A 20326-nucleotide genomic window follows, 5' to 3' on the forward strand; every position below is an offset into this window, starting at 1 on the left:
GAGTGGGGGGACCTGCCCCTGCCCCGCCGCGAGGGGGATACCCGTTCCTGCCCCACAGCCCCTGCTGCAGTGGCCTGTCCAGCCTCCCCAGCCTAGGCTGCAGCTTTCCGGGGACGGGGGTGGGAGGGTTTGCACAAGGTAGGCTGTCTTGTGCTTCGCTCTGCTGCTCAGAAGCCCGGTAGGACCCCTGGCCCGGGGTCTCTGGCTCTGGCCCCTTTGTGACTGGGGGCCTGCCCACCAGCCTTTAAGGCAGCAGCCGGCCTCTTTTCATTGATGCCGGGGGCCCCTGGGTGGCTGGGCCATCACCGCCTGTGCAGCTTCCGACCTGACCATTCATCTGGGTCACCCATTCTGGCCACACCTGCCTCTGTGTCCCCCCCAGCACCTATCAGCGTGGCCCTCACAGGCTCCCAGCCGTCCTCACTGAGGTAGCTGCCCTGTCCCCTCCCTCTGGGTGGTGCGCGACGTGTCTGCCGTCTCCTCGTCCTGGTTTGCTGGTGGGTGTGGGTTGGGCCTGCCTGTGCGTGGGAGCTGACCTCTGGAGGCATGTGCTTGGCTGAGGCCTGGTTTTGGCTGAGGCGCTGTGTGCCCTTCAGAACACCCCCCATGTCCCGAGGCATCTGACAGCGACTCACTCTCGCTTTGTGACCTAATTTTCAGATCCTTTTCATTTTTCCTCTTCATTTGTAGAACGTTCACTTCAAAGAGATTTCTAAGCCACTCAGGCCCGAATAAAGCACCCCTACCTGTTCTCCACAAACGACTCTGCTGGTTGCTTTGGCCATGGTCTGGAGGTGCATGGCCGCTGCATCCCGCCCCTGTGCCCCAGCCTGGTATGGCACCGGCTTTAGGCTGGCACCGTGACCTTGAGCCCTCTGTGCCTCCTGGGTCTCGGCTAGCAGGCCTTTCCCATCTCGGGCCCTGTGATGGCACTGCCATCAAGTGCATGCTTGCGCCTGCCCTCAGGGACAAGACCTTCCCAGGTCTCTGTGCAGAAAGTGTCTGCGTTCTCTCGCCCCTCAAGGCCGTGTGCCAAAGCTCCCGTCTTCCTCTTATTTATTTATTTATCTATGCATATACAAGAGCTGGGGTGCAGGCCAGAATTGCGGAGGTGAGAGGATTCACCAGAGACAGAGTGGGGAGCAGAACAGGCAGATCAACTGAAACCCACTGCTGAGGGGAGCAGCGGGGAGACAGGAGACGTCTGCTGCACCATGTGGGTTTAGCACCCTGGCAGGGGATCCAACTCATGCAGCAGTGGCTGGCGATAGCTTGATAGTGCTGAGACTTACCCCTTGCACCCCCAGGGAGGTGCGCCAAAGGTCTTGCTGCTCGAGTCCTTGGTTCCATCCTAGTCCTTGCATCACTGCCCTTTGTACCTTGTGAACCCAGCAGGTTTCCCAGGCTTGTGCTTCCCTTGGGAGACCCCAGCTCAGCCACCTGGGTGGGGAGGGGGAGAGTTGGATGAGTGTGTCAGGGCCTGGAGCAGGTCTCAGCGAACTGTCCCCCCACCCCTGCAGTGGAAGGCCACGGTTTGTGCAGAATAGGCACTCAGGGGGCCTTCCTGGGGGGCATAGGGATCCTCATGAAGGTAACAGCACGTGTGCAGAGAAGTGTCATGACCCAGTGATGTCACAGTGAAGCAAGCCCATTAGGTTAGAGAGTCCTGGCTGTGCTCAGCACACAAGGTGGACTTGACCTTCCTGTGCTTTGCCAGAAGTTTCTATTTATAAGGCTTTCGTTTTCATTTCTGCAGTGGTAAGAAGGAATAACTCCAGGTTCTGTTTGGAATTTGATGCAAAGTGATTTTTGCTAGCTCTTCCTGAAGTCCGCCCTGCAGCCGCTGCTCCTGAGCTTGTTCTGTGTCCGCCCCCGCCTGGCAGGCCAAGCCCGCCCCCACCCCAGCTGGGTCCTGGAACCCAAGCTCCCGGGGGTTGAGCACTGCAGCGGGGAGGCTGGCCCTGGGTTTGACCTTCCTCTGGTCTTTGTCTCCAGGCCAGTGTAAGTTCCTGCCAAGGTACCCCTTTGCTAAACCCAAAGTTCAGAGTGATCAGTCTGAGTTTGCTGTTGGCACAGCCTGGATGTATGAATGCCTCCCTGGGTATAAGAGGAAGACATTCCAGACCTTCTGCCTAGAGACCTCCAAGTGGGCCGACGTCCGGCGGCATTGCCAACGTGAGTAGCGTGTAACGGGGGCCTCACCTGCCCCGGCACTATGCGCGCCGTGGACCAGTCACTTGCCAGATAGTCCAGTGCATCAGGGAGTCATGTCGGATGCAGGGGGCCCTTGACACACCATGTTCTCCTGTCCTCCTAAGCTCAGAGGGTGTTGGGGTCCGCTCAGCACAGTGCCCCAGCCTGTTACCCTCTCGGCCCTTGAGCTCGCTCCATGGTCTCTGGGCTGCACCAGAGTAACCTCAGGTGTGAACACGCGAGGAAAACTGACTCCCCCTCATCCCTCTCCCTCAGAAACTCTCTGGGGACCACCAGGGGTGAGGGGCCTGCCTGGAGGTGACTGCTGTCCCTCTCTTGGAGGAATCCCTGCACGGGTTGCAGAGACTGCCTCTCAGTAAATTCTGTTCTGTGATGAAGTGTGTTTATTTATAGAGATAAGTCCTGTGATATTACAGAGCTACTCAGGAGAGCCAGGGGAGGCTTGGGATTAGCAGCAGAGGAAATGGCACACGCAAGAGTGTCTGGTTAGGAAGGAACATGGTGTCTTTAGAAAATAGAAAAATTCAATCTGTTTGGAGGTGACACACTCGCTGAAGACGGGCCACTGGCTGGGTGGCATCGCCCGTGTGCCTGCTGAGTCTTCCTGCTAGTGAACAATGGCAAGTCGTCGCACTGTGGGGAGTGGCATGACGCCCCTGTGCTTCCAGCAGAAAGGAGCACAGGGCACGAGGACGTGCGCGCAGGGCTCGAGAATGTGCTCGCAGGGAACAAGGACATGCTTGCAAGGCACGAGGATTGCTCGCCGGCAGAGGCAGGGCTGGGAAGGTGCATTCTGTCACTTGTGATCAGGAGAGATGACAATGAGGGCAAAACAGTTGCTCCGGAGAGAAATTTCTGTCCTTCAGTCATTACAATTGGGTGACTTTTGAACTGAGTAACGACTGGGGTAGCAGGAGTTACAGAAATGATGTATGGGTTTCTTTTTAAGCCAGAACGTTTGGTAGATGATGCCACCAACTGACAGAACGTGAAAAAGGGAAATCAAGGTGATAAACCATGGCTGACCACAGACACAGACCATGTCTAAGCCAAACTGTGTTCTGGGGTTGACTGGGGAGATGCAAATTTTGTAAATGTCAAAAGCCCCTTTGAGTGAGCTCTGGTCAGCAAGTGTGGCCGGGGGAACATGATAAAAAACACAAAGCAGCCCAGGGCCCAGCTCCCGACTCTGTTTTGTTTCCCTTGTAGGTAAATCATGTGTGAACCCCAAAGAACTCCTCCATGGCTCTGTCCTCATGTACACAGGGGTCGAGTTTGGGTCAACAGTTACATATTCTTGTGATGCTGGGTGAGTGGACCATGGCATCTCTAGGCCCCGGGCCAGCAGTGGTTTCCCCTGGGTACCATCCATCTTCCAAGGAGATACGAGTGGTCACCACCTGCCCTTCAAAGCTGTAAGCCCAAGAGCATGTTCCTGCCCCACTACGGAGCAGCCTTTCGGGACGTGTCCTGGGGGAGACCCCAAAAGAGGGAGGAATTTGGGCCACCCCTGACCCAAGCCGACATCCCCAGTGTTGCTGGCCAGATGCACACATCAGTGTTTAGTCACCATTGTCAGGCACACATGACATCTTTTTGCCACTGTCTGGAGGAGGAGCTGAGCTCCCGTCAGTCAATGTCCAGATGGGAGACGGCCCTCACCTCTTCTCTAGGTATCGGCTCATTGGTGACCCAAACGCTACCTGTGTTGTTGTCTCAGGCAACATTGTAACCTGGGACACAGACCCGCCACTCTGTGAATGTGAGTAACGTGGCCCCTGTATCATGCCCAGTGCATCCCATTTAGGGATCGGGCCCCGCAGCCCTGGCGCCCCAGGAGGCCACGCGGGCTTGGGTGGCGGACACACAGAGCTCGGTCTGTTTATCGTCTCCCACCAACCTGCCACACCCCCGTGAGTACAGTTCCTGGGTCCCCCTAGACAGGAGCAGTGCCTGCTGCACGGGCGCCTGCTTCTAAGTCTGCCGAGGCTGACGCCGCAAGCTTTACCCCGTGGGAGATGCAGGCCTGGCGCTGCCATGACTGGCCATTGTCCGCATCCGGGTGATGGGGTTGGGTGCACGGTCAGGGCCTCTGAGCTCCATGGGCTGGTCCGGGACCTTCCCGGCCAGCTCAGTTCCCACCAAGCGTGTCTTCAAGAGGTAGAGACAGAATTTCAACAACATGGAGTCACTGTAGGTGGAGCCGAAGTTGGGTTCAGACGCATGAAGGCAAGATCCCCAGAACGTGTAACACTGAAATGTCTTCTCTCTCCCCACCTACCCCCCCCACCCCCGCAAAAGCTATACCTTGTGCGGCACCCCCAGCCATCTCCAATGGGGATTTCAGCAGTGGGAGTGCAGACAGCTTTTCCCATGGCACGGTGGTGAGGTACCGGTGCCATGTGGGGCGGAAGGGAGAAAAGCTGTTTGACCTCGTGGGGGAGGCATCAATCTATTGCACCAGCAAAGACAACAGGGTTGGCGAATGGAGCGGCCCCGCCCCTCGGTGTGTTCCTCGGGTCAAATGCCCCTTTCCAGAAGTTAAGAATGGGATCATGAAGTCTGGATTTAGACGTTCCTTCTCCTTAAACGATTCCGTGATGTTCACGTGCCAGCCTGGCTTCACCATGAAGGGCAGCGGCACTGCCTGGTGCCAAGCGGATAGCAGCTGGAGCCCCCCGCTGCCCACATGCTTCCAGGGTGAGTCAGTGGAGCAGGGCCAGAGGCACACAGGCTCAGGGGCCAGGGCACACATGGGTGCCCGTGGTGGGGGGCGCAGGAGGAGGGCATCTGCACAGCCAGGCATCCCAGCCAGAGAACTTGAAAGTGAGCTAGAGAGTGATGTCTAACAGTTGCCGGAAGAGGTAGATTTATCCTGCGACAGTGCCAGGTCAGCATTAAAGTAGGGAAATTAGACAACAGTGCCAAGAAAGTGTGTGCTCTCAAGCTAATGTGGTAGATTTCCCTCTAGACATACATGATGATCTTTTTATGGAAATGACAGTGAAACAAGCTCTCAGTCATGGTCATCCCTAAAAGGAAAATCAGCTGAGGCTGGAGTTTGACTGGAGCATGGTAGACACTGTGGCATCTCCTCAGATGAAAAATGGAGGCTCTATGAAGACAACTAAAATTAAGATTGCGTCTCATTGCCCCTTAGGAAGGGCCTGGCTTGGGGGCCAGGAAGAAAGTAGATCCCAGGGGGCAAGTGTCTTTCAGGGGTTGGTTGCCTTGGCTGTGATGTTAGGGAGATACTACTTGGCACAGTTTTGGAGGGTCCTATCTTTCCGGGACATCAGGTGGGAAAGTCGGGTGGCTGGTTCTCACGTTGGCCTCGGGCCTCCGCCCCGCGCCAGGGAGAACTGCCCCTTCCTCCCCCGCCCCCTATGCGCCCCCGGCTGTAGGAAGAGCTGCTTGTTTCAGAAGTCAAGGCCTCCGGTGTGGTGTCCCCGCAGGGTGCCTATCCCCGCCGCGTGTCCGGCATGGTCACTCTGACACGGCCGGCCATGAGCTCTTCCCACCGGGGCGGGAGGTCACCTACAGCTGTGAGCCAGGCTACGCCCTCCAGGGCGTGAACCCTGTGACCTGCACGTCCTCAGGGACCTGGAGCCACACGGGCCCCACTTGCGAAGGTGCCTGGCCGTCCCCTGGGGAAGTATGGCTGTTGCCTGGGGCTTCCTATGCCAGCCCCCGCTTTTCTCCTAGCGGAATCATGCGCTGACACCCCAGCCCGCCTCCCCCATGGCCGAGTGCTGGCTCCTCCTAGTCTCCAGCTGGGGGCTGAGGTCTCCTTTGTTTGTGACATGGGGTGAGTGTGAGTCGGGCCCTGAGCGGGACCTGGGGCGATCCTAAAGGGTCCAGTTTCTCCTCTTCCCATTCCAGCACCTTCTGTGACTAAGAACCCTGTGGCTAAGCAAATCCCATTGGCTTTCCCAGGGGCATTAATGTGGGGGCCCCAGTCTGGGAGGAGGTTCACTGAAAATGTGGCTCCTGTTAGGGAGAATGGGCAGGTGGTGGAGCTGTGTGACTGGGGCCCTCGGGGGCTCAGGGCACAAGGTCACTGGTCCTTCTGCACTAGGGATTGAGTTTTTTCCCTCCTAAACTGTGAAGAGAATGTTGATATTTGGATGGGGTAGAAGAGGAAAGGGTGGGTTTTCAAAAGAATGTGGCCATTAGGGTTTTCTGTTTCCACCGGACCCGAAGGTCCCCTCCCTGAGCTGCCTCCCAGAATCTCAGCGGCTCCCTCAAGCCACAGGTGCTGGACAGAGCGCCCCTCGTTGTGGGTGTGGGAGATGGCCTGTCCTGGTCACCATGTGCCCCTGTTGTCTAAGGTACCGGCTAATCGGCCACCCCACTAGCCAGTGCGTCGTGGCAGGCCCAGCGGTGCGCTGGAGCAATGGGCTTCCGGTCTGTGAACGTGAGTAGAAGTGAAAAGAATCAAGGACGGGATGGGTCTTGCTTCTTCGTTTTCAGTGTGTTCTCATGCTCTTCCCGGTTGTAGCTTCTTGTCTGTTCGTGTGTTTTTTAAACATGTGCAGCTCACCCTCCTCTGGACATTCTAGAGCGCAAGCCAAAGCTAAGTCTCTCTGATGGACGCCGTGTTGTGTCTTGTGTTATGTGTGTGAGGACAGGCTCTGACGCATGCTTAGTGAGTGGCTCTGAGGGGCCTGGGTGGGCTGGCTGTGGGCCCCCCGCCCCCGAGAGGTTCCTGAGGAAAAGCGGGGCAGAAGCGCTGGGGCTAGTGGTGCCCCCCAACTCAGACTCATCAGGGAGGGCTCACGCATCTGCCGATGATGAAGATCCTCACACCTGTCGAGAGGGGTAGATGAGGGACTGAGGTCTGTGCTTCTGTCAGGGCAGCTCCAGTAAGTGGTGAGCCCGGCACTCCAGCTCCGGCAGCCGGGCAGAGCGGCCTTGACTGTGGCTCCGTTGGGTGTATGCTGAATGGGCCTCGAGTCTCTTCCAGGCACTGGCTTTGCAAAGGCACTGGCCTCTCCTAGGTCACTGTCCAGGAAGCCGAGGCTTGGGTGGGCCAGTTGCCCGAGGCCGCATGGCTGCTGCTGTGAGTGGGGTCTGGAGCCAAGGCCGGGCCAGGAGCCTCCCCGGGCAACCAGCGTGTGGTCAGCCCGTCCTGCTCCCGCTCTCGGCCCTGGAATCTACCAGCTGCATCTCCATACCAGTGTCCCCTGAGCCCTCCCCCTTTACTCTTTGAAAGCCCTTTGTGTATTGGTGTCTCCTCATTGTAAGGTTTCGCTTTGTCAGCCACCTGCTGCCTATCTGTCCACACTCATCCTGTCAGCGCCATCTGCTTCCCCGAGTCCCTTGGGTGTGCGGAGGGTACGTCTCACCTTTCCCAAGGGGACGGTGCTCCAGGCTGGCTAGGCCCATTCTCCCATTGGTGACCACCTGCCTCGCCTGTCCAGCTACTGTAAACGACACTGTGTTTCTGGGGAACACACAGATGTCCACCTCGATGGGGTCACATCCTTGTGATGGGCTTCCAAGGGCAGGATGGCCAGGTCATGACGGCAGCTCCACTTTTAGTCTTTGAAGATAAACCCAGATCTCCCAAATGACGGCGCTGCCCTCACCTACGAGAGAAGAGTGAGGACGGGGTGGGAACCGGCCTCGCCGACATTGGTCACGGCACTGCTGGACGAGATTGCTGAGGGCCGGGGATGGTGGGGGACGCAGGGGCCTGGATGCTGGCACAGACATCAAGTCAGAGAAACCGGCTTAACCTCAGCATGAACTTCTCGATTGTTGCAATGCGTGACCTCATTTATCCTTTTCTCCTTTGCAGCAATTTCTTGTGACCCTCCCCCTCCTATCGAAAATGGCTGGAACAGCTACACGGAAGGGGTCATCAACCTGAAGGCTGTGATCAGGTATAGCTGCCCAGCGGCCTTCCGCCTCATCGGCGACAGTGTGCTTTTCTGCTCCACCTACGACCAGGTGACGGGGGTCTGGGACAAGCCCGCCCCCCGCTGCGAGTACTACAACCGGCAGGCCACTTGCAAGGAGCCGGTCGTGCCTGATGGCTCCAGGGACAGGTGGTCCCGGCCGCCCTATAGACATGGCAACTCCGTGAGCTTCACCTGCCACAAGACCTTCACCATGAGGGGGAACAGGACCGTGTGGTGTCAGGCAAACAGCACGTGGGGCCCAAACCCGCTGCCCATCTGCGAGAGAGGTGAGTGGCATGGCCGCTGTCCCTCCGGCTCTGGTCCCTGCGCCAGGTGGCTTGGGCGGGGTCATGGCTCCTGCCTGCTTCCCGTGGGGTTGCACGTCCAGCAGCAGCAGCATCTGGCTGTGGGGCACTGGCCGGGTCTGCGTGCTCACTGTGAAGGGGGCGGGGCTGTTGTTGACTCGAGGAGGCCTGGGGCCTGGTAGTGAGCCGCCCTGCCGTAGCCAGGGTGGCTGTCAGCGTGTTAGGCAGAAACAGGGCCCGTTCCCTCTTGAAACATTTTCCTAAGTGATCTGTTTCCCACGTCAGCTGCTACAAGCATTTCAGATCCCTGACTTGAGACCAGCTGGAAGCCCCCAGTCCTGCCTGCCTGGCGTGGCTTCTTTTCCCGGTGAAACCTCAGTCAGACATTTAGAGACTGACACTATTCTATGAAAGTCACACCATTGAGACTTACTTTCTTAAAGAACAATATGAATCAATTCTAATTCAATTAAGAAACTGTTAAGAGGCTAAGGTAGGAGAAGGACACGGCTCCTAGCCGTGCCGTCTCCGGCTGGGCTGGGGAGGCCTCGAGTAGCAAGAAGCCAGCGGGGGGGGGGGGGGTGGAGGAGCAGCGACCCAGTGAGCACGGTCCCCACGCCCCAGCGCTGATCGCGGCAGGATGACCCCTAAACAAGGGACTTAGGGTCGGGGGAGCATATGGGTAGACATGAACTTCTCTCTGTGATGCGGTTTCCTCAGCATAAACGTAGCTCCGGGACTATAACTAGAGAAGCAGGAGGTGCTCCTGGTGGCTAATGTGGCTGCGCTTGAGTGAGGGGAAGGCCCCGAGTGTCTGGTTTTCAGGGGGTGAGCAGTACCCACAGGGCAGGCCCTGCTGAGCAGGACACGCCTGACGCCTGTTCCCCATGTGTGTCGAGATGTCCCCCTGGAGTGCCCCCCGCTGCCTGCCATCCCCCACGGAAACCACACGGCGGGAAACTTGGGCACCTTCGCGCCGGGGCTGTCCGTGACCTACAACTGTGAGCCCGGCTTCCTGCTGAACGGGAAGAAGACCCTCCGCTGCCTGTCCTCGGGGCGTTGGAGCGCCGCCGCCCCCACTTGTCGCGGTAGGGACTGGGCGCCCGGGCCTGGGGCTGCTGCATGGGGGGGCGCCCTCTCACCCTCGCTCGCTCTCCTAGAGGCCCAGTGTCCGCCCCCAGGGCCGTTTCCCAATGGGCAGGTCCAGGGGCCCCGGAATCTCAGTGTGGGTGAGACCATGATGTTCCGCTGCAACCCAGGGTGAGTGGCTCCTGTAGCTCTGGCCCAGTGCCCTGGGTTGGGGGGTGGGGTCATGGGCCCAGGCTGGGGCTAGGAGCTGGGGGCTGGTGCCAGGGCCAGCCATGAGTGTGCTGACCACCTCTGTCCCCAGGTACTGGTTGCTGGGCCAGCCTTCCAGCCAATGTGTGATGGCCGGGCAGCAGGCCACATGGACCAGGATGCCAGTCTGTGAGGGTGGGTGAGGCCGCTTGGCCCTGGTCCTGCTAGGTGCTGACGTTGACGAGGGTGACTCCACCGCATCCCTGGAGAGGGTTTGGACCCCGGGCAGGATGGGGCCAGTCCCCAGTGGGACCATGGGACACAGGGTTTTCAGTCACTGACAGCCACTGACCCCTCAGGAGACTAGGGAGGGCCGTGAGCACCCAGCATCTGGGTAGGCTGGTGTTGGAGAAGGGGGTGGGCTGAAGCTCCAGGCCCCAGCATGTGTCTCCCTCGTGGTTTATCTGCTTGGAGCTGGGTAAGCTGGAGTAAGAGGCTCCTCTGGGTTCTGGGGGCCGAGTGATCTGAGGGGTGGGGGGAGCTCTGGGGGTGGAGCTGTGGGAGGAGCTGTGGGCAGAGCTCAGGGGGCACTTCCTCCCCTGGTACGCAGTGTGGGAAGCCATGGTGCCACTGGCCCCCAGAGCTGCAGGCACCACTCATGTGTGGGAAAGGTGGGCGCCGGCACCCCAGGGTGGTCAGGGCCTCCTCGTGCCCAGTGCAGCTGCCGTCCTGTGTCCTGTGTCCCCAGAGATTCTCTGCCCACCGCCACCCTCCATCCTCAACGGTCACCACACGGGCAGCCCTAGGGTACCCGCTCCGTTTGGAAGCAACATCACTTACACCTGCGACCCGGACCCCGAGGAAGGGGTGGCCTTCGAGCTGCAGGGTGAGCGCACGCTCCGGTGCACCTCGGACGGCCAGCGCACTGGGCTCTGGAGCGGCCCGGCGCCACAATGCGTGCTCTCCGGGCCCGCCCTCCAGTGCACCGCCCCCCGGGTGAGGAGGGGCCGGGTGCTATCAGGGTCGCAGGAGCACTACTCCTACAATGACACTGTGCGCTTTGCCTGCGAGGACGGTTTCACCCTGAGGGGCAGCCCGGGGGCCCGCTGCACGGCCCGTGGCACCTGGGAGCCGGCCGCCCCTGTCTGCGAGAAAGGTGCGTGTCCTGGCTCTAGAGCAGCTGGAGGGGGGGGCAGGCTGCCCCACGCATTGCCCACAGGGTACACACCAGAGAGAAGCCGCCCGTTTGCTGTCCAGGGGGCCTGTGGGGACACATGCGAGGGGGCACTGGGTTGCCCTTTTCTTCAGGGAAAAACCTGGGCAAAAAGCTTGTTTGTCTTAATAGTGATTTGTCAGAAGGCTGTCAGCAGAGCCCTGCTCAGGGTCTATCAGCACCCCATTTAGATGCCGCCAGAGGGCCAAGGGGAAGGGCCAGAGGGCCAAGGGGAAGGGCCAGAGGGCCAAAGGGAGGAGTCAGAGGGCCAAGTAGGACCTGGCAAAATGTGTAGCCGCTTTGGAGCAGACAGGATGTGGGTGAAGGCTGCCAGCCCCATGTGCAGAGGCCCAGCTGCGCCCGTTTGCTGCCTCTATGGATACGCCACTCAGGACCCCATGTCCTCCCCAGAGTGCCAGTCCCCCCCTGAGGTCCCCCACGGGCACTGGGTGGATGGCGGTAGGCTGCACTTCCCACCCGGGACATCCGTGACCTACAGCTGCACGCCCGGCCACGTGCTGGAGGGCGAGGGCACCGTCTACTGCAGCCCCCATGGCGAGTGGATGCCCGCTGCCCCCCGGTGCAGAGGTGCGGCTTTGCGACGAGGGGGGCGGGGTGTGGGGCTCGTGGCCTGGGCCAAGTCTCAAGCCGGCTAATCACGCAGTGGCGGAGTGCGAGCCCGAGGGAGAGCAGCTCTTTGAGAGGCCCCGAGGCCAGTTCGTCAGGCCGGAAGTGAACTCCTCCTGCGAAGACGGGTGAGTGAGGCGGTCTGGGCCAAGTGACCAGTGGGCTCCGCCTCGAATGCCCCAGGGCGGCTGGGCCCCGCAGACATCCTTGCGTGGAGTCCTGGCCTCCCTTGCCCTGCACGGGGCGGCGCCCTGCGGCTACATCTCTTCTTGGCCCTTCTTGACCCCCAAGACCTGTCTGCTCTGGGCCAGGCCGGCCCCCCAGCAGCACCAGCTGTGCCTGACCAGCTCTCCTCTCCAGGTACCGGCTTGGAGGCAGCGTGTTCCAGCTGTGCCGAGGCCCAGCCCCGTGGTTTGTGGAGACACGGCTGTGCGAGGGTGAGCAAGCAGGGTCACGACAGAGGTCATGTGGGCTGGGCTGTGCCGGGTCTGGCCCTCCCAGCACCACCAGCTCCAGCTCCAGGGCAGCTGCTGGGCCAGGATCCTCAGAGCCACCGTCTCGCGATGTGGATGAGATTTTCTCCTGTGGTCAGTCAGGATGGTGAGGCCTGGGGCTGAGGCCCCCCTTGATTTGGGCACTGGTGTCTGACCAGGCCTGGCCTGCTGCCCTCTGGACCACAGCGAGTTCTGTGACTGCCCAGAAGTGCTAGCCTCCTGCATAACCCTAGCCTGAGACCAGAGACAGGCTCAGCTCAAGAGGGCCTGCCTCCACCTGCGTGGGGAGGAAATCGCTTCTGCCTGCTGTCCCCTCCCTGAGCACGGCACAGGGGTCAGGGCCATTCAGCTCAGCCCTGCCTTTCACTACCCCATCAGTAACTCAGAAAAGAATTTTCTTAATTAGTATTTTACTGCTGGGCTTTCCTGCCTCACACTGTGCTAACCTACCTGTTCACTTTAAACCAAGATTACCTGCAAAAGCCTCCCACCCCGCCCCCCACCGGCCCGTTTGAGTTTCACGCACACTTCGCACACGTGCTGAGCCTGGTGCCAGTCTCACCTCCCAACCTCACTTCCCCCAGGACCTGGGGCCACAGCCCATCTCCTGCTTGAATTCTCACCCCAGTGTGCAGTCCCCCTGGGGGACTCAACTCAAGTCTCACTTCTTGTTTCCCAGAAATCACCTGCCCGCCGCCCCCCACCATTGCCAACGGGTCACACACGGGGAGCGCCTCGGAGGAGGCCCCATATGGAGCCACCGTCACCTACACGTGCAGCTCTGGGCCAGAACCGGGTGTGGGCTTCAAGCTGGTCGGGCAGCCTGTCCTGCATTGCACCAGCCTGGACCAGCGCCACGGTGTCTGGAGTGGCCCCGCCCCCGCCTGCCTGCTTGTCCTCCCGGCTGCACAGTGCCCCCCAGTGCACGTGCTCCACGGGCGCCAGATGTCAGACCGCGAAGCCCCGTACTCCTACAACTACAGTGTGGAGGTCCAGTGCGAGCCAGGGTTCACTCTGAAGGGCAGCAGGCGGATTCGCTGCAAAGCTGATGGCTCCTGGGACCCGGAAATACCCACCTGCGAGAAAGGTACAGCTACTGGGGCAATGAGGTGTTGGCGTCCTTGTTCCGTGTGTCACCCCACCCAAAACTGGGGTCACGGGGTGCCCTCTGCTCTGTGGTCGGGCGGCTCTTGGGTCGAGGCCCTGGCCTGCTCCAATGTGCACGAGTAGGCCGTGCGCGAGCAGTAGTAGTCAGGCAGTGCTGGACTCGGGCTCAGCTCTGGATGGAGGCTGCCGTGATGCACTGTGTGGTGCGTGGGGCGCTCAGGGCTGGGGCTCATGTGGGAGTGTCTCCTCAGGCTGCGGGCCGCCGGCCAGGCCCCTCCACGGCAGGCACACGGGCTCCAGCCAGGCACTCTTTGTCCCTGGGACCAGCGTAGACTACAGCTGCGACCCCGGGTTCTTGCTTGTGGGCAGCAAGTCCAGCCGCTGTGCGCCGTCAGGGACCTGGAGCCCTTCCGCCCCTCGGTGTGAAGGTACTTACGCTTCAGCCACCTCCGGTCCCTGGCTGGCGGCCAGGAATGACCCAGTTCTGCTCTTCCAGAAACTCTGTGTCAGCCTGTGGGAGAGGAGCTGCAGGACCCACCCGCCAGGTCTCCTGTGGTTGCAGCCAACACCTCCTGCCCAGAGGGGTGAGTGGACGGACCCTCCGCCAGCTGCCCGCCAGCGCCCCCACCTGGGCCTCCCTGGGGCTCTGCGGGGATCACGCAGCCCTGGTCCGGATGCCTCTGGTGCCAGCGTGGCTCTGCCGGGAGCATCCGAGGCCTGAGCAGCTCCCTCTGTGAGGCCCTGTCTTGGCTGTTGCCACAGCCTGGTTCACAGGTGCCCTTGTTTGTGGTCGGAGGACACGGGGCCGCAGGCGAGGGGCCTGGGCCAGGAACGCGCAAGCTCTCCCTGCAGGTACCAGCTGGTGGGGCACACTTACTGGCAGTGTCAGGACACTGGGAGTGGGGTTTGGTTCCAGCGTCGCACTCGTTGTGAAGGTAAATTAAAGGCTAAACTGATGGTGGGGTGGCCGGTGACGGTGGGAGGGCCAACCTCTGGGGGCCTGAGAGACGAGCTAGCCCCACTGCCAGAGTGCCTCCTTGGGAAGCAGCTCCCGGGGCTGACCTCACGTCTGCTGGGCACTCGGGGCTTTTCTGAGGGGCAAAGAGCCGGTGCTGCTAGCTGGGGGCCGGGCTGCCTCTGGGCGGCTCTGAACCTCGCTGCTCTCCGCTGGGGTGTGGTGTGCCACCCGCTGTCAGCTGCAGCCTCATGTGGGCTCAGGAACCCGCATGGTGTCGTGTGGCCGAGCAGACCCGGAGCCTCCGCCTCAGTGGGCCTCCCACTCTCTGCAGCAGTCCGCTGTCTGCCTCCTCCAGTGATCAGCCACGGGCGGCACACGGGGTCGCCGGGCAAGCCCTTCCTGTACGGCCACGAGGTCTCCTACAAGTGCGACCAGGGCTTCTCGCTCGTGGGCGTGCAGGCCATCCGGTGCACGCGCGACGCCATGGGTCGGGGGTCCTGGAGCGCGCCCCCTCCGCGGTGCGAGCTGCTGCCGCCCCCGACACCCCCCACGCACTGCCCAGCCCCTGAGGTGAGGCACGGCCGAGTGCTGAGCGGGGCGGAGCCTCCACACGCACTTGATGCTGAGGTGCTAGTCGCCTGCGACCCCGGCTTCGTGATGAATGGAAGCCGCGAGATCAGGTGCCGCAGCGATGGCGCGGGGACGCCGGTGTGGGTTCCGGGGGTGCCCACGTGCATCAGAAAAGGTAAGACGTGGGCCCCTGGCGGGCGGTGGGCGGTGGGCAGGGGGCCCAGGGAGGAGATGCAGGACCCGTCTCCTCTCCCTCATCGGCGCAGGCGCGGGCAGGCCGCCGCCACAGAGGGGGCCGGGGGTTGGCCTTATTAGTCGTATTGATATAGAACAGAAACATGCGCGTGTTCTTCGTGGGGCGAATGTCTGCCTGCAGCGTCGCTGAACGGCTGGGACTTGTGGCACAGCACCCGCCGGGACAGCTGCCTCGGAGGGGAGCTGGGGCCTCGGGCCTCCCGGCAGTCAGAGCTCAGCCCCGCAGCCTCTGCCCCCAGGCAGCACGGCTCCTGCCCGGGCCAGCATGCCACCTGGCACCAGGACGCTCTTCCGAGATGGCGTCCCTCGTGCATTTTGTGGGCGCCTGGGGCTTGGGTGTATTTGGGCGGGAGAGGAAGCAGGAGTGAGCGCTGAGTCTGGGTCCCAGCCAGGCCACTGCGCTGCTGATCCTTGGCCAGTCTCGTGGAGTTTCACGCCCTCCCCTTGGTGTCCAAGCTTTCTCAGGATGTCACCGGCCGGCAGCCATCCCCAATGGCAACCACACGGGCGGAGCCTCGGCTCGCTTTTCCCCAGGGATGTCGGTGCTGTACAGCTGTGAGCAGGGCTACCTGCTGGTAGGGGCCCCGCTGCTGCTCTGCACTCACGAGGGGGCCTGGAGCCAGCCCCCACCCTCCTGCAAAGGTCTGTCGGCCCCCTCTCCTCACCATGTCTCAGGACTGCTTTCAATTTAAAATGCCTAAAAAATACGTTCATGGCATCCATTTAGTTGGATTTAATGGGTCCATTAATGAATCTAACCACCACAAAGTACAAGAGGTGGGTGGGGCTGGTCTGGGGTGAGTTGTTACAAAGTGTCCTCACACCTTTCATCTTTACAAGAGGATGGCCACTTGTGCTCCCACAGGAGCCGGGGTCAGCCTTCCAGCTGCAGACACAGCGGTCTCTGTATTCTAGAAGAGGCTCAGCAGGTGGGCTTTGCGCCCCTAGGAGTCAGAGCTCACTAGCAGGCATCAGCTTGGGCCCCACTTCAGGGCCCCGGCGCTGAGAGCTGATATTCCAGAGTGGGGTGGGGGTGTCTCCTGCAGGGACCCAGGTTCCACTCGCTGAGCCGTTCCATGCTTCTGGGAAGTCATCACCCAGGCTGGTGCTGTCAGTGTCAGGGGTGTCAATATGCGGGGAGGGTGGCCAGCAGAACCCTGGCGTTCGGGGTGGCTGGTGGAGGGGCAAGAACGCAGTGGGTGCCAGTTCCTGGGGGCTGCAGAGGTGACCTCGGCCAGGGGCCACGGAGGTGCCCGCTCAGCGAGATGCTCCCCTTCAGAGGTGAACTGCAGCTTCCCCGCGCACATGCTGGGCGCCCGGCAGGGCATGCAGCCGGGGAGCGTTTTCCAGTATGGCGCCATCGTCACAGTGGCCTGCGAGGACGGCTACACGCTGGAGGGCAGCTCCCAGAGCCAGTGCCAGGATGACCACCGCTGGGACCCCCCACTGGCCAAATGCCGGTCCCAAGGTGGGTTTGGGAGCAGAGCCCCTCACAGCGAGGAGGGGTGGGGGGGCTCCTGGCTCTGAGCAGGTGTGGGGTGACGGCCGTGCCCCCAGTGGGGCCAGGGCAGGTGGCTGCTGTAGGAAGCATGAGCCTCCAAGAATGGGGACGTGAGGAAAGTCAGAGTGGCAGCTGCTGACCTGGCAGTATCTCCAGGAGATAGACCCGCCAGCCACTCAGTCCACGGCTTGTCCTGGCCTGAGAAATCCCAGCTGTAAACTGACTATGCTGATTTTTCCCATCAAGGGGTTACTCCAGCTAATGAAAGTGAAAATTGTTAGAAGTCCTTAGAATTGTCACATAAGCAATAAAGGAAGAGGGAGCCACAGCCAACATACCTGTAGAGTGCAGTGGGAGGGGCTGGGTGTTAACTTCTAAAATGTTCTGTGGCGCCCACCGAATCGCACGGTTCCACTGATATTTGTGGTTTTGCCTCCTCAGGTTCCCTCGCTCCTCTTCTCAGTGGTAAGTTTTCTTAAATACTGAAAAAAAAGTTCTTAGGACATCGTGCATAGACTCTGAAGCCCTCTGACCTGCTAAGTGCTAATTTTTGTTACTTTAACTCAAACTTCTCAAGTCCATGTCACATCACAAACCGTCTTTTTGGGGTAGAGTTGAGTGAATGATTTAAACAACCAGCTCTCCCCACTGCCCAGGGGACAGCTCAGCTTACATTCCTCCTGGTCTCTTGCATAATTTGTTGTTATCAAAATGGGTTGGCTGAGTCGGCCTTAGCAAGAGGCCTGTCACAACTGAAAGTCAGATGTGCTTGTGCTTGTGAAAGTCACAAGAATGCCAGTAATGGAACAGAGAACAGAAAACTTGGCAGATTTGATTCAGATTCCTTGTGAAAGGGGGTATGGAAGCCCCACCAGGGCGTGTGGCTGGGCCCACGTTCCTGTGCGAGAAGGGACAGGGTCCCGGCTGTCCCTACCTTGGGCCACTGGCCCATCACAGCTCCCTAACCAGAGTCTCCTCTGCTGTCCCCTCATGCTCCGCTTCACTTTCTAGGTCTTTCTGCCGGCTTCATCCTTGTGATTTGCTTGACCAGCATCATCCTGTGCAGGATGCTAAAGCACCGGGAGCGGTAAGTGCCCGGCACCACAGGGGTGGCTGCACATGGGTGGACACGGACGCTGTTCAGGGCACGAGGAAGGCCGGGACTGTGCAGAGGCTGGAGCTGCCCCAGCCACCTCCAGCTCCTGGTTATGGGTCTTCAGAGGACACCTTATAATAATCGAGAAAAGTCCAAACCAAGATGTCTATCTTGGTCTGTTCCTGTCTGGTCTGTTTAGCATTATATTCTCCTACCTTAGTCTCTCCTGTTTCCTTTTAAATCATGTTTTCTTTTCAGTTAATGACATTTTGTTCTATTTTATGTATTTCTGCCTCGTGGTGCTGTCAAGAGGCTTCCACATTTATTGTGATGGTAAAAAATGGTGCAAGTAACACCAAATGTCCCCTTGTCCAGCGACTGATTTCCTGAGCATAAATCCCAGAGTCACAAGGGATAAGTGCATAAATATTATGACATTTACAGCACCAAGTGACTTTCTAGCAAGGTAGTTCTAGCTGATCACCTGTCATACAGCGGCCAGGGCTGGATATGCCGTGCTCCTGGGCCTTTTTCTGCCTTATCTCTCTGTCCTTCCATCCCAGGAAGTGCTCAAGCAACACAGTGTCTGCTGCTGGACTGTGAGGGGGTGGGCAGGAACCCTCGGCTCTCATTCTTGGGGACTGGCCTCTCTAGCCTCTTGTGCTGTTCCTGTTGGCGTCTGCTAGGTCGCCACTGTTCAATGCAAAAGTGCAGCGATTGCACTCAGGCCAGGGCTGGTGGTGACTCTGCATCTTCTGTGCGGTTCCCCTTCAGAACCCACTAGGCCTTTCTGGGTCCACATGCCCTCTCCTCCCTCCTCTGCTGTTTCCACGGCAGCTTAAATGTGTCGTGAGGCTTCTGTGTTTTGCCTCATTACACTTTGTTATCTGGAATTAGATTGGCATTTCCATTTTATTTTTACTTTATTAACTTTTTTTTTTTTTACCATTTGAATCCATGAGAGAATCTCACCATAATGATCTGGGACACTTGGTGAGGACCCAAAGCACTTTTGGGGCTTTTGATCAGGAAAAGCCCCCATGCAGGAGCAGATCCTGGGGTCTGGGAGCATGTAACAAAGAGGAGGGATCAAGGTGGAAGGAGCGGTTTGAGTGGAGGCCCCTGGGCTGGTCACCCGCTGGTTGGTGTGAGGACACGGGGGCGGAAGCAGTGTGGGTGGTGACATTGAGGGGAAGGTGGCCCAGGCCAGCGGGGGGAGGTGCCTGCGGCAGCCACAGCAGTCTCAACGCAGAAGGCTGTGTCCTGGTGTCTCTGGGGGCAGCAGATGCCGTTGGGAGGGGCTGCGGCTGAAGGTGGGGAGTGATGCAAGGAAAATAAGGCCTCAAGAAATAAAAATAGGGATGTCGCTGGGAAGTCAGGAGATAATTCGGCTAAGAGGAACGGGGCATTTAAATAAATAGAACCCGGGGGCCTATCTGTTTCCTCCAGCTGCTGAGTTTGCTGCCAGGGCTTTGCACGAGTTGGAAATGGGCAGGCTCGGGGGTATTGCACGGACCCCAAGCTCTCGGGGGTACTGCACAGACCCCAAGCTCTGACCTTGCTGTCCCGCCCAACCGCTCGCCCCATTGTGCAGCGCTGTGCTGGGGGTGGGGAGTAGGGGGCAGAGCATGCACCCCATTCCCGTTCCTGTCCTTGTTTCTGTCCATGGCCTAACAGGTTCCAGGGTCTCCTATCACTTGCTCAGGATGCTTAAGGTACCTCAGGCCTGCTCTTGGTCTACCAGTACTGACTCATCTTAAAAAGAGTGTCTAGCGACATGGTTACATTTTTCAAAAGCTGTTCAGGGATTGGGAGGAGAAGCTCTGCTGTTCTAGTCATCTAAGCTCTGCTACACCTGATGCTGTGGGTGACAGTGGCCGCAGTCAGGATGGTCCTGCCCCGCGAACTGGCCTCCGCCTGACTCCTCACCCTGGGGCCCGCTGCAGGGTCATCACCTCTTCCTGCTCTGCCCTTACTTTGGTCAAGTGGCTCTGGGAAGCGCAGTTATGTCCACGTGAAGCGCAGTTATGTCCATGTGCTTTCAAAGAACAGTAAAAACGTCCTCTCAGGCTGTTTCAAGTTTTTATTGCTGGGTGACTACGTCAGCATTTTGAGTTAAACATCGAATAGAAAAAAGTTCCCTTTATGTTAGATTAGAAGATTGTGTCCCAAGTGGTAACATACGAGTGTGTCATAAACGCTTCTTCCCAGTGGTGTTGTTCCCCTGGGAGTCATAGTTGCTAGTCGCTGACACGCCACAGCTGAGGTAAAGCTGCTTAACTCGCAGCCATTCCAGGGGTTTGTTTTTATGGGCCTTTCCCCAAAACCTTGGCTTAGCAGCGACGTCTGAGGTGGGAAAGGCAGTCCTCCTGGGAGCACCACCGTCATTGGAGTGTGAGGCTGCGGGCTTATGCCCCGTCAGCCAGCGTGAAACCTGCTTTCTCTCCCTCCCCCACGCAGGAACTACTACACCAACACAGGCCCCAAGGAAGGGGAGCTCAGCCTGGAGCCGTGCGGCCTGCACTATGTGGACCCCTACAATCCTGCCAGCTGACGGGACAGTGCCGGAGCCCGCCCAGCCACTGCAGCACCATGTCTGCCTAGCAGAAGCTCATACTAACCACAGGTCCTTGGCACACGTTTGGTAAACCTGTGTGGATGTGGTTAGCTTGCCTACTTCCTGTGCCAAGAAATGTTCTGGTTTGCAAGTCTTGTATCCATTCAAGAAATACATAAACGGCAAAGTCATTAAGAATAAAATAAATGAGAAGATGAAATATTGTGAAGAGAAAAAAAGCAGAA

The 20326-nt window shown here is 59.3% G+C and overlaps 1 protein-coding gene across 1 annotated transcript in view; it reads left to right on the forward strand.

Moving 5' to 3' along the window:
• Window positions 1-1699: 1699 nt before the first annotated feature.
• LOC119234695 (complement receptor type 1-like) overlaps window positions 1700-20326 on the forward strand; it is a 53286-nt gene continuing 34659 nt past the window's right edge. Inside the window, exons 1-25 of the mRNA XM_054690684.1 lie at window positions 1700-1758; window positions 1996-2175; window positions 3424-3523; window positions 3888-3976; window positions 4516-4914; window positions 5670-5846; window positions 5920-6022; window positions 6546-6631; window positions 8018-8407; window positions 9325-9513; window positions 9586-9685; window positions 9816-9898; window positions 10452-10859; window positions 11328-11504; window positions 11581-11671; window positions 11904-11980; window positions 12717-13124; window positions 13396-13572; window positions 13641-13728; window positions 13997-14079; window positions 14434-14847; window positions 15393-15569; window positions 16207-16395; window positions 17440-17515; window positions 19985-20035. Coding sequence (XP_054546659.1) covers window positions 2082-2175; window positions 3424-3523; window positions 3888-3976; window positions 4516-4914; window positions 5670-5846; window positions 5920-6022; window positions 6546-6631; window positions 8018-8407; window positions 9325-9513; window positions 9586-9685; window positions 9816-9898; window positions 10452-10859; window positions 11328-11504; window positions 11581-11671; window positions 11904-11980; window positions 12717-13124; window positions 13396-13572; window positions 13641-13728; window positions 13997-14079; window positions 14434-14847; window positions 15393-15569; window positions 16207-16395; window positions 17440-17515; window positions 19985-20035 — 4226 coding nt within the window. The 5' untranslated portion in view covers window positions 1700-1758; window positions 1996-2081. The remainder of the gene's footprint in view (window positions 1759-1995; window positions 2176-3423; window positions 3524-3887; window positions 3977-4515; window positions 4915-5669; window positions 5847-5919; window positions 6023-6545; window positions 6632-8017; window positions 8408-9324; window positions 9514-9585; window positions 9686-9815; window positions 9899-10451; window positions 10860-11327; window positions 11505-11580; window positions 11672-11903; window positions 11981-12716; window positions 13125-13395; window positions 13573-13640; window positions 13729-13996; window positions 14080-14433; window positions 14848-15392; window positions 15570-16206; window positions 16396-17439; window positions 17516-19984; window positions 20036-20326) is intronic.

The sequence above is a fragment of the Talpa occidentalis genome, unplaced genomic scaffold, assembly GCF_014898055.3.
Source record: "Talpa occidentalis isolate TD23 unplaced genomic scaffold, MPIMG_talOcc4v2.1 talOcc4.8, whole genome shotgun sequence".
In the NCBI taxonomy this organism is placed as follows: Eukaryota; Metazoa; Chordata; class Mammalia; order Eulipotyphla; family Talpidae; genus Talpa; species Talpa occidentalis.